The sequence below is a fragment of the Leguminivora glycinivorella genome, chromosome 16 (assembly GCF_023078275.1).
Source record: "Leguminivora glycinivorella isolate SPB_JAAS2020 chromosome 16, LegGlyc_1.1, whole genome shotgun sequence".
Lineage (NCBI taxonomy): Eukaryota > Metazoa > Arthropoda > Insecta > Lepidoptera > Tortricidae > Leguminivora > Leguminivora glycinivorella.
This window is the reverse complement of record NC_062986.1, coordinates 19,965,905-19,978,129: the sequence shown is the minus strand read 5'-3', so window position 1 is coordinate 19,978,129 and position 12,225 is coordinate 19,965,905. Positions and strand designations below refer to the sequence as shown.

General features: G+C 38.6%; 1 protein-coding gene across 1 annotated transcript; it reads right to left on the bottom strand.

Annotated features, from left to right (window-relative positions):
* Positions 1-6,124: 6,124 nt before the first annotated feature.
* Positions 6,125-12,225, bottom strand: LOC125234738. The gene is made up of 3 exons (XM_048141125.1): positions 12,189-12,225; positions 8,845-11,326; positions 6,125-8,470 (listed from the first exon to the last, which is right to left on the bottom strand). The coding sequence occupies exons 1-3, from the start codon at positions 12,201-12,203 to the stop codon at positions 6,603-6,605; spliced, it is 4,365 nt and encodes a 1,454-aa protein (XP_047997082.1). The 5' UTR covers positions 12,204-12,225; the 3' UTR covers positions 6,125-6,602.

Sequence of the window (12,225 nt, the reverse complement as noted above, 5' to 3'; positions counted from 1 at the left end):
TGCGAGGATCGGCACTGAATTTAGTCAAATCTTACTTACACGATAGAATACAAAGGGTCGACGTGAATGGACAGCGCTCACCGGGGTCACTAGTCTCTATGGGTGTACCGCAGGGATCAATATTGGGGCCTTTCCTGTTCCTTATCTACATTAATGACCTGCCATATCTTGTAAAGACCCACCATGATATAGTATTGTTTGCAGATGATACTTCCCTTATTTTCAAAGTCAAACGTCAGCAACAAACTTGTGAAAATGTAAACAATGCTATTTCCGAAGTAGTTAATTGGTTTAGTGTTAATAACTTATTGTTAAATGAGAAAAAGACTAAATGTATTAAGTTTGTAACGAGTAATGCTAAAAATGAACAAGCAAGTGTCGTTGTGAAGGATGAGGAATTGGAACTGGTAGATAGTACAGTTTTTCTTGGCATAACTTTAGATTCTAAACTTCAGTGGGGTCCCCATATTGCTACCCTCTCGAATAGACTGAGCTCTGCAGCATTTGCAGTGAGCAAGATCCGTCAGTTAACAGACGTGGAAACAGCTCGATTAGTTTATTTTAGTTACTTTCACAGCATTATGTCATATGGTATTTTACTATGGGGCAGTGCTTCAGAGATAAATACCATATTTGTTCTGCAGAAGAGGGCTATTCGAGCAATATACAAAATGAACCATAGAGACTCACTTAGAGATAAGTTTAAGGACATTAATATAATGACAGTGCATTGTCAATATATTTATGAGAATATTATGTATGTACATAAAAACATTTGTAAATTTAAGAAAAACTGTGATGTACATAATATAAACACTAGAAATAAGCATAAGCTTGCAGTGCCCTTCACTCGGCTCCATAAAATTAAAAAATCATTCATGGGTAATTGTGTAAGATTTTATAACAAACTTCCTAATGCCATCACTGAACTGTCTTTTAATCGATTTAAACATTATGTTTGTAAAGCGTATACTGATCTCTAAAGCCTACTACAGCACACAAGACTACATGAATGATGAAACACCGTGGGATACAAGTATTGTTGAAAACCATTAATTATATAGCTTATTAATGATGATAATTGTTGATAATTCAATGTATTTTTATACAATTTTTTTGACATTTAGAATTTATTCTAGAAGTTTTTATACTAGTATTTTTTTATACAATTTAGATTGATATCATTTTATTAAATCAATGTAGTTTTAAAACAATATTGTTTATTGCACCAATAAATTGCTCTGATATTTAGAATAAGATGAATATTGTACACTGTTGACAATTTAAAAGTGCTTATTGTAAGCCTATTTGAATAAAGAATATTTTGATTGATTGATTGATTGATTGAAAGAAAGAACAGCAAAGGAATACTGAAAGAGACACAGAGTGTGTGTCTCTCTTTCACTCTTCCTTTCAATATTAGTTTGCGTTCGTAACGTAAACGACAGAATGTTGGCTACGCACTATAATCGTGACCTGTTGACCTATTGGATGAGCACTTGCTAACTTGCGAAATTTAGACCAGATCAGGATAGATTAACCGGTATTTGATGGTGCGCGTGATCATTTTTGACAGGATAAGATGGGCCTATGCGAATATTACACTTGTTAAGTTTTGTATTGGCAAACTTGAGATGGTTAACTCTGGTTAATTGTCAAGATGGCAGACATTAAAAGAGATTAAACTGTCAAAAGTTCGAGAAACTTGCCGGACGCACCCAGCATTTAAAGGGATAGTTCGGACTACAGTAGTAATTTAGACAAGAGGTAAATATTACACCCCCTTAAGTAACCGGTAACATTATTATTTACGTTACTGTCGACGACGGGTCTGGCGCAGTCGGTAGTGACCCTGCCTGCTACGCCGCGGTCCTGGGTTCGAATCCCGGTAAGGGCATTTATTTGTGTGATGAACACAGATATTTGTTCCTGAGTCATGGATGTTTTCTATGTATATTAAGTATTTATATATTGTATATATCGTTGTCTGAGTATCCACAACACAAGCCTTCTTGAGCTTACCGTGGGCCTCAGTCAATCTGTGTAAGAATGTCCTATATATTATTTATTTATTTATTTATTTATAGGTAAGGTATTCAAACGGTGGAACTTTTATTATGGAAGCACCGTTTTATTATGGAAAAAATGTCTACCCAATTATAAAACGTTAAGATCATAAAGCCAAAGTTTATGGCACACATTTTATGACCTTCAACCCGTAAATAATTGCTTGTAACTAAATAGATAGATACCCGCCAGTTGAATAGGCTACTAGACTCATATCGAATTTGGCACAATAAATGATTGTCTTCTGTAGTATTTGACATAAAAAACGAATATTTTATAGATTTTTGGGTATTGAAAGCGTATTTTCGATTAAAAATGTCTGTTTTTTTTGGCCACCGACGTTGTCAGCGATGTAGTGACGTCATCGAATTCGAACTTACTTCATGTCAAAACAATCACTGACATAATGAATTTAATGCCTCATACTTAAAAGTCAGAAAATGTTGTTTTCGAGTAGAATGACCTGCTGCACAGATAATCTATAGATTTTATAAATGCCATTTATTGCAATACATAAAACATAAAGTACACATGAACACACAAGAAGTTACTTAATAATAAATCTTATTCTAAAGACGGACACACGAAATCTTAAAATTAACTAACTTACTAAGATTTACAACTAAACATAAAACCACACAAAACAAACTAATAAAACTAAAAACTATATATAAAAAACTTCTCCCAATTCATCTCCCTCCGGGAAACCCCCCAATATGCTGGCTACATTCCCCCTCTGAATCGCCAAACTTATTCTCTGGGCAAAAAAGAGCCCGCCCTAGGGTCGCCTGAGACGCCCACTAGCCGAACTGACACCTCTTTTACGAATTTTTTCGTGTCAGTCGACCAAGGACCCAGCGTTTCCACTGCAAGCGCCGCAAACTCGTATTCGTTCATTAAGAACGAATACTTGCGTCGCTTGAGTGTCTATGCCTGGTCTGCGGCAGACCCAGGCTTCCGTGTAGACCCTTCAATGTGGGACGGGGCCAGCGTATCAACGCAGGTCGCGTCCCACGCTAAAGGGCGACCAAGGCTCCATGGCACCAGAGTGCAGCCATCAGGCCTCTTGCCGTCCCCTGCAGAGAGACCCGATGGCTCCAAAGTCGATAGATTAAAACATGACTGTGTTGTTTTTGCCTGATTACGTAAAAGTATACTTTAAAAATATTTTTTGCTGTTTTAAGTCATAATAAAATATGGTAATATTTTATTTCGGTTAATTGGACAGTACGACAGACAGATATAAGACAGACTTTAAAAAGGGGTCAAGTAGCCTATACTGGGTATGAGTATCTATAGTTCTTACAAAATAAAGACAATTCACATTAAAACAGAAATTAACAAAAACTGCCTACGGCATAAAAATGAACATTACATAAAAAGCAGATGAGTTGTAACGCACTTTTTGTGTGTCTGTCCGTTTTTGTGGTCGTAATGGGGTCAGAGGGGGCCATTTATTGGTCCGGTTCCGGCTCGTGTCAAGTTCAGTGCCTAACCAACATGCTTAACATATGCGCTCCATGGCTAATGCCACACTAATTCTGCATGTAAGCACACCTCGGACACTGGCGATCAAACATATATGAAAGAGGCGCGTTCCTTCACAGAGTCTAAGCTCGTGTTAGGAGAACGCGTACTGTGATTGTGTGAGTGAAATATGACAGGTCGACTGTTGGCGTTTTTGACAGGCGGTAACTGTGAGGTAACCGGGTGGGCGGCACTTTCAGCGGGGAGCGGGAGTGGCCATACTGTACGATAGTACTCTTTATTATACTGTGATGTAAGGCAAGAGTATACGCTCATATTGGGCGTGCACCGGAGCGGGGCGTGCGGCGTGCATGTCAAACAATTGAAGCTCGTACAAGTGTCCTAAGTCGACGCTGCGTAGGGTGGAAGCACGCTCGCCCGCCACGCCGAACGCTCCGCTCCCAGCCTCCACTCAGGCCTTACTCTCTTACATTGCTATTGAATTCCGTTAACTTTAAGGGAAGATTCTTTAGATCAAATTACAATTGATTTCTCTAAGAAACAAGCGTCTTAACTTTTACGATCATCGAGTTATTACTGAACACGTGTGTGACAGCCTTTACTTCCTAATGCTATTTGTTTTGACACGTCAATCACTTGACTCTAACTTGAATGTAATTGTTAAGGGTCTCTCACACTAATAATTTCATTTATTATGTATGAAAATGATAAAAAAAAATTTTTGCGAATTTCACTAAAGGATGGTTCCTGATAATGAACCTAACGATGTATCGAATTTAACGGAAAACAAAAAAAAAACACTGTGTATAATGTAGTTTACAGTCTATTTACATGTACAATATTGTATGTACATTCAGTATCAAACGCTTCAACGCAACTATACGCTCCATTCAATATAGGTATGAGCCTAAATTGGACGAAGCTGTTCTATAGTTTCAAGTGTTTCTACACCACTCTTAGCTATTCAGGGGGTGAAAGAAAGGTAACAACATTGTGAAGATGGTTCTGTTGATTAATATGGAAAAATAATATAAAGACATGTCTACGTTACACTGCCTCATAGATTGACACGTTGGCTAAACATCTTGAGCCGATTCCAAGGACAAAAGAGCCAAGGGTACCAATCATCGGCAATTGAGTGTTTTTGCTCTAATTTATTTTGTAGTGCAAATTACATTTTATGTAATATTTGGTCATTTATAAAAATAGCTCATTTGTAAGGCTTGTACTTATGTTGTTTATAACTTATAGGCCTTATAGCCCAAGGTTGCCACATTACTAAAAAAATAAAATTTTAAAAATCATTATGTAACCTTATCATGAGTTTGACACTGATATGTTCACTAATGTCTGCGCCTTCGTAACTTATTTTTCTAATACCTACTCTATACCAGTATAAATGAGAGTGATATTAGTGTCATACTTGTGGTAAGGTCACTAGGACGTATTATAAAAATACAAGTCCGGTGAAACAATTCATATCTAAAACTGTAGAACTATAATTTAAACTAATTTTATAATTCTAAAATGTTAAGCTTTCGACAGCTTTAAAAACGCCATCTATCGAATATTTCACACACTACACCAAACATCCGTTACCATAGTTACAGTGCTTTGACTGCGCGAGCGCTTCCCAAGGTCTAAAAATTGTAACGAGATTACAATAGATGGAGCTGCCTGCGAGAGCTTTTGATGAACTTCGTGATTGCATACGAAGCTATTCCAATAGTATACGGAGTGGTACATTAATGAATCGATTGCTTATGTAATCCAATATGTGATTTTATATTGGATATATGGATTGGAGTTGTTGCAAATCACGCAAAAACGTGCACAATTCATTTAATATGAACACAATGGAAACAAACTAGTTCTTAATCTCAATCCTATCCGAAACACAAACACAAATCTATCTAAAAATCTGAATTGTAAAATGCCTTTATTTCGTTCTTGAACGTTAAACGGGCAGGTAAATATGTTTATCGCAGGTCTTGTGACACTGGTTTAGCTAAAATTTCGACTCACTTGCTCTTGCGCAGTCACACAGGGATCTACGGCAGAGTTCAACAAGTCAATGACTCAGCTCGCTCTTATGCATCTCACTTATCTCAACACAAAAGCCCGATCTTTTCGTTAAGCAAATACTTGTCAAGTCTATTGATCGTAAGAGGTTTTTAACACCGACTGAGATTGGTAATATCATTGCCTGTAAAGAGATCTGTAATTAAGATTTAGTTTTTTGGGATATTATAATGTAATGTGATAGAAATCTTGATTAAAAACATGGATTACGAAATGAGATCTAGGAACAATTTCATACCTATTTAAATGTTTAACTAATAGAAATAGACCGATGACTTAACTGCTTACTAATATGGTACTCCTTGAATAATACTTAATTATTATCTATTTAAGAAGTGTTATAATAAACGTTGATCTTAATAATTTGACAAGTTAAAATTCAGGAATAACTCTTAGAGTTTTAAGATATTGTTTACGATGGAAAATAAAAATGTAACGAAAAATGTTTTGACCCACCCCAATTTTCGAGAAAAAGACATTATAATATTCAAAATAACATTTTATTTCGTAATAGCCGTGTTGATACAATCTTTAAATAGTCAACAAGTCGTTTATTTATAATGGTATCCAGTTTGGGGATCAAATCTTTGGGGTTGCTTCGGGCCACTGAAATCTTCACCGATTGGTGATGAAGTAGATTGATATCCAGAAGTTTCAGGGCCAGAGGTCACTCCAAAACGCCCTGCATTTGGACTGAATCCATCTTGTTTTAAGTCACCATTAGGTCTTACTGAGTATACAGGTTTTAGAGTCCGGTCAAAACCAGGAGCGGTGGTACTTTGAATCGGTCTTCCGGAGCCATCAACTAATACAGGACTTGTCCTATCTCCAAAGCTATAGTTTGGTCTATAAGTTGTACTAGGTACTTGACCAGATTTGTTTGAACCAGGTCTAATGTAGGTTTCTCCAGTAGGTGATGTTTCGTAATATGGACCAGTAGGTCGGTTCTGATATTGTCCTGGTCGTTATTTTATGGAGTCTGGTCCTGATGGTGGCAACGGTGTTGTGTTGCTGATAACATTATCGACCGTTCCTCTATTAGGAGCGTTAGTGTTATAGAATAGTTTATCACCGGGCCTTTGAGATCCCTGGTTGGAAGGTTCATTGTACACCTGACTAGTTACTTCCTGATCTTGGTATTGAGGTGGTACAGTAGACTGTGGTCTTCCAAAAGGTTGCTGAGAAGTGCCATATGAGACAGGTCTCCTCGTTGTGGAGAATCCTTGATTTGGATTTATTTCAGGGCTATAACTGTCTCCTTCCTGACCAGTTGCTCCTTGGTCTTCATATTGAGACGCTACAGTGGACTGTGGTCTTCCAAAAGGTCGCTGAGAAGTTCCGTATACAGGTCTCCTGGTTGTCGAGAATACTTGATTTTGATTTAATTCAGGGTTGTAACTCTCACCTTCCTGCCCAGTTACGCCTTGCTGATATTGCGGAGTCACTGTGGTTTGTGGCCTTCCAAAAGGTCGTCGAGTTTCGAATGATATGGGTCTCTTAGTTGTAGAGAACCCTATAACCTGATTCTCTTCGAGGTTTTTCTGGCCATACCTGTCACTGTCCTGGTTATAACCAGGGTATTTCTGAGGAACCATTGGGCGTCTTGATTTACCATGTTGAACGTTACCGTATTGGTCGATATAGTCATCAGTAGGTTCGTCATCACCATAAACGTTTTTAGTTAAGAAAGGTCGCACAGTTGTCTGTACTCCCTTTTGGTTAGTTCTTGATGGAAACTTGGTGGCCTCTTCTGAGCCGAACTTGCGTTGCGGTGGAGTATATTCGTAACCAGTGTCTTCGTTTGATGGTGAGGCGTTCTCTTTATTGTTAGAAATTCCTGCCTCTTGGTTTGCAGTCGGTCGCTTAGGCTTACCGGAAATTTTATGTTCTGACTCAGAAGTTGCCGGTTTAATTTTACTGTTCTGGCTGACTGACTTAGGGACACCATCAGAATCATATTTTTCATTTTCGCTAATTTCGTCGTCATCGTACGTATTGATTTCATCGTCACTATCAAGCGGTACCGTTTGACCGGTAATTTTGGACTGATTTTTCACTTTCTGTTCAAATTTGTTTTTCCTGGATGGGATGCGAGTGTGTGATTTATCTTCAAAGTCAGGATTATTATCCTGGTTATCTTTGTTATAAATATCTTCATCTGTCTCAGTCACAGCAGGTTTCTTGATACCATCAACTCGCACAGTTGGTCGTTTTTTACCAGATTGATTTTTCCTGTTAATTTTCTTGGATTCCGGGAGATACTTGTTCAGGCCGTGGAAATCAGTTCTGTTATTAGGGTCATCTCTGTAGTTTACCAAATCTGAATCAAAGTCGAACTCATCAGAATCTTGTAGATCATCGTTGTCCCCAGTTTCACCAAACTCTTCATCTGATGCTTTATCTTCATATTCACCACTTGATATCGGATGACCGGAATTATCTTTATTCGAGTGAACGTCGAGTTTCATTGTTGTATGTTTTCCTTTTAATCTGTTTGACCTATTTTCTTCGACGGTCAGATTTTTAATAGGTTTCGGTCTTTTAGCACTGGGATGCCTATTACCTTCCTTATTATTTTGATTGTCCATGTCAACATATTCTAAATCGGATTCATTTATATCGGTTTTGTCTAAGTTTTCTGTACTTCCTGCGATTGAACTTGGCCGACTACCTTTGGGTCTAAATACCTTTCTGTTCTGTCCATCACTACCATCTTCAATACTTTCCGGAATATCTGCTCCATTAATTAAAGATACAGTCCTGTTCTTTGCCTTAAACTGTTTTAATGGACCTTCATATTTCATGTATCCGTATTTTTCTTCATTGTAAGAACCTGCAAAAAAATATGTATTAATAAACTTTAATACTTATAAAGCGTAACACTCTTAATAACTTATAGTATTAAAATATGAGGATGCCATCACAACTAACGAATTTATCCAATACAATGCAGGTCTATGGCACTGTTACACTTTGTCACCTCACATCTAACCTAGACGTACTATTCAACTTAATAATTATAATTAAGATCTAGTTCATTTAATTAGATTACTTTCTTTCGCCATTCCAACTTAATAAGTTAATACTGTTGTATTGGATAATTGATAATACATACTAGTCACAAAGGCTGGAGCGTACGGTTTACCTGTGACTGAATTTAGTTACATGAATAAATGGAATGAAATTAAAAAATATTGTCAGACTTACCATCATCATCGATTCCGGCTTCCTTATCCAAGTTTGCTTGATCGATAACTCGTTGGATTGCTTCTGGAATTGGTGGCGGGGTCGGCAAATGATCACCACGAGGTCGGAAACCATTCTCATCAGCCGTATAAACGACGGTATACACTTTTCCGTCATCGCCAGTGTAGCTGAAGCCTCCTTGCGCTCTAGTGCCATTACCTACTTCACCAATCTCATCAGCATGAATACCATTGGATGTATCATAACTGTAGAAGTAACCTTCGGGAGTAAGTACATTTTCATAAGATAAAATCTCCGCGTTTCTATCACTCTCGGCCTGAGGGCGTTCAGGTCTCTGTCCAATAATAGGTCCAAAACCAGGTGTAGAAGCAAAATTGTCGGCTGGGTAAGTTCCAACAGTTGTACTCGGAAATCTTTGATTGGAGAAGCTTGGAGCAGTTCCATAGATGGAACCTGATTCGGTTGGAGGCTGTTGGGTACTACCATAAGTACCACTGCCAGGTAATCCTTGTTGTGGAAAAGCTACCTCTGTTCCAGGCGTAGGAATGTTAGTACCGAACTGGGGTTGAGAGCCGGGAATAAAACGTTGAGGTGCTGATGTCGAAGATGGGAACTGTTGATTGTAGACCGGCCGGCTCGGTATCCCTTGCTGATTGGTTCCTGGAGAAGGCGCTAATGTTTGCTGATATTGCGGGGCAGCGGTGGACCCAGGATAAGAAGGCTGGTTGGATAGACCAGGGGTAGAGAAACGTTGGTCTTGGTATTGAGGAGAAGCGGTTGAAGTCGAGAAGTTCTGATTTCCATATTGATTCTGTTGAGGAGATCCAAATATTTGTTGAGAACCAGGAGTCGAAAAACGTTGACTGTCTTGGTACTGAGGGGCAACGGTTGATAATGGGTAGTTCTGATTGCCCATAGGTTGACCTTGGTTAGGAGATCCAGACTGTTGTTGAGAAACTAATTGTCCTTGATATTGGTCAGGGGTTGTGAATCGTTGTCCATTTTGGTAGTCTGGAGCAGCAGTTGATGGGAAATTCTGACCACCAGTAAATTGCTGGCCAGATTGATATTGTGGTATTGTGGATGATGGTATATTTTGACTTTCTGGATACTTATACTGATTTTCCTCCGAAGGCACCGAAGATCCATAGCCTTCTTGGACATATCCGGGGGTGGAGTATCCTGGTGTAATAAAACGTTGGCCGTCTTGGAGTTGAGGAGCAACGGTAGACGAAGGTATACTTTGGTTATCATGCACACGAGAGCCAAAAGGTTGCTGGCCAGGTATTAGTCCTCCTTGAATTTGACCGGGAGTCGTAAAATGTTGTCCGTCTTGATAGTTCGGGGCTGCAGTTGAAGGGTAGTTTTCACTTCCTGGATATTGGTTCTGTTGAATCGATCCAGGCGTAGGTGCTGCAGTAGACTGACTTCCAATGTATTGACTCTGGACAGGAATTCGGGATCCAAATACTTGCTGGTTTAGTCCAGGAGTTATTATTCCTTGCCCAGTTTGGAATTTTGGTGCCGTAGTTGATGATGGAAACTCCTGATATCTTGTAAATTTGTTTTGCTGGTTTGCTCCAGGGGTTGTCAACCTTTGACCACCTTGGTACTGAGGAGCAGCAGTTGATGATGGATAGTTTTGATTTCCTAAAAATTGGTTCTGCTGAGGAGTAGTGAATCTCTCACCAATTTGATATTGAGGGGCCGCTGTAGATGAAGGAATCTGGCTTCTTACAAAATGTTCCTGGCCTTGATGAGATCCAGGTCCAAATCTTTCATTTTGATATTTAGGTGCTACAGTCGAAGGTATATTCTGGTTGCCTACAAATTGGTTCTGTTGATTGAAGTCTGGCAGATTCACTGGGACTTGTCCGTTTTGATATTTAGTTCCAAAAGGCAGATCAGATAGATAACCAGAGCCATCTTGGTTGGAACTCACTTGGCCAGGAAATTGCTTATTGCTCACTGGTGGCAAATATTCCAGGCCATTGAAATTATTTGGGAACGGTGGTCGTGCCGTAGTTCCGTAAGGAGCTACAGTAGACTGACTCTGTCCCGGCCGATATTGTTGTTGTCCTCGTCCTGGTCCCCTAATTGGCTGTCCTGATACACCTGGTTGAATATATGAGCCATTTACGAAAGTATTAGGCTGATCTAAGCCTTCGTAGCCAGCGGGGAAAGTAGTGGTCTGAGTTATAGCATAAGACGTAGTAGTCTTAGGGACAGGATAAGAATTTTGGACGTAGGTAAATCCAGGTTTCTGACTATCTAGTGGCCCCTTTGGGGCTGGTCGTCCATCGATGCCAAGTTCTATTTCAGGTTTTCCAGTTTGCGGTATTCCTGTAGGTGTTTGCTTGGGAAACTCGAGAGGTACATCGATGTCTCCTGGAGTACCCCCTGAGTATTTGGACCTTGGTGGTGGAAGGTAACTCCTGTTCAGCTTCTCTGAAGAAGCCAGACCGGAGGCCAGGCAGATAATCTGGAAATTAAGATAATATATTAAATGTACTGCTTAAGGATATAATAAAAGGTGATTGGACAAACAGTTAACATCTTAAACACTATTTTAGCAGATAGATAACTCGGTAAGTAAATAGATTTGTGAAAACTACAAACCACTATTTTATCAGTTGTTTTCATGTATAAAATCAAAGTCTTGGGATTCATTGCAAAGCGGATTTCAGATTCACATCAGCCGTGATATACAACATATTTTACACATAATATATCTTGATTTCTAAATGTGTTCACTAATGATCTTAAATTCTACTTTAATGAGAAATATCTTATTGAAATACTTTAAAATATTCGCAATAAAAAGAGAAAACATGCGTTAATCCCCATAATCGCATCCTACTCGTAACAAAGCTTCTAATCCGAACAACACACAAACTTTATTGTTCACAATCCATTGTCACATGAAATCGTTACACTTTCGTTTATTAACCCTAATATCACTGTACACTTCACGACACGAAAAGGATAAAGCCACAAAGTGATGTGTAAAAAAAATATTGCTTCCTAAACTGTCAATGGGTTTGAAATTATAGTTTTTTTTTTAAATACTGATCTGATGTCGGAAAGTATCTTAAACACAAATTTTCAATTCGAAATGTTGAGTTTCAAAGTTTAATTTTCGTTTTTCCCTGTGTAATCTTCTTGAATCTTCAAACATCTTTGAATATATTTCGGAACATTCACATTTGTAGTTTTGAATTTTATTTACTTATAACACTGTAACACTCTTGTAGTTGTCTTGGATGTCTTGGTCTACGTTTATGTTCCCGCACCCTTGTCAAGAAATAAGAAAATTAGATATGAAACATATGACAAAAACGAACCAGAAAGATCTTCATCTCGGATGTGTCTGCGACAGGA

Coding starts and splice junctions, on each gene's coding strand:
- LOC125234738 (XM_048141125.1), bottom strand. Junction 8,471..8,844: donor AGCCGGAATCGATGATGATG/GTAAGTCTGACA, acceptor ATTTTTTTGCAG/GTTCTTACAATGAAGAAAAA.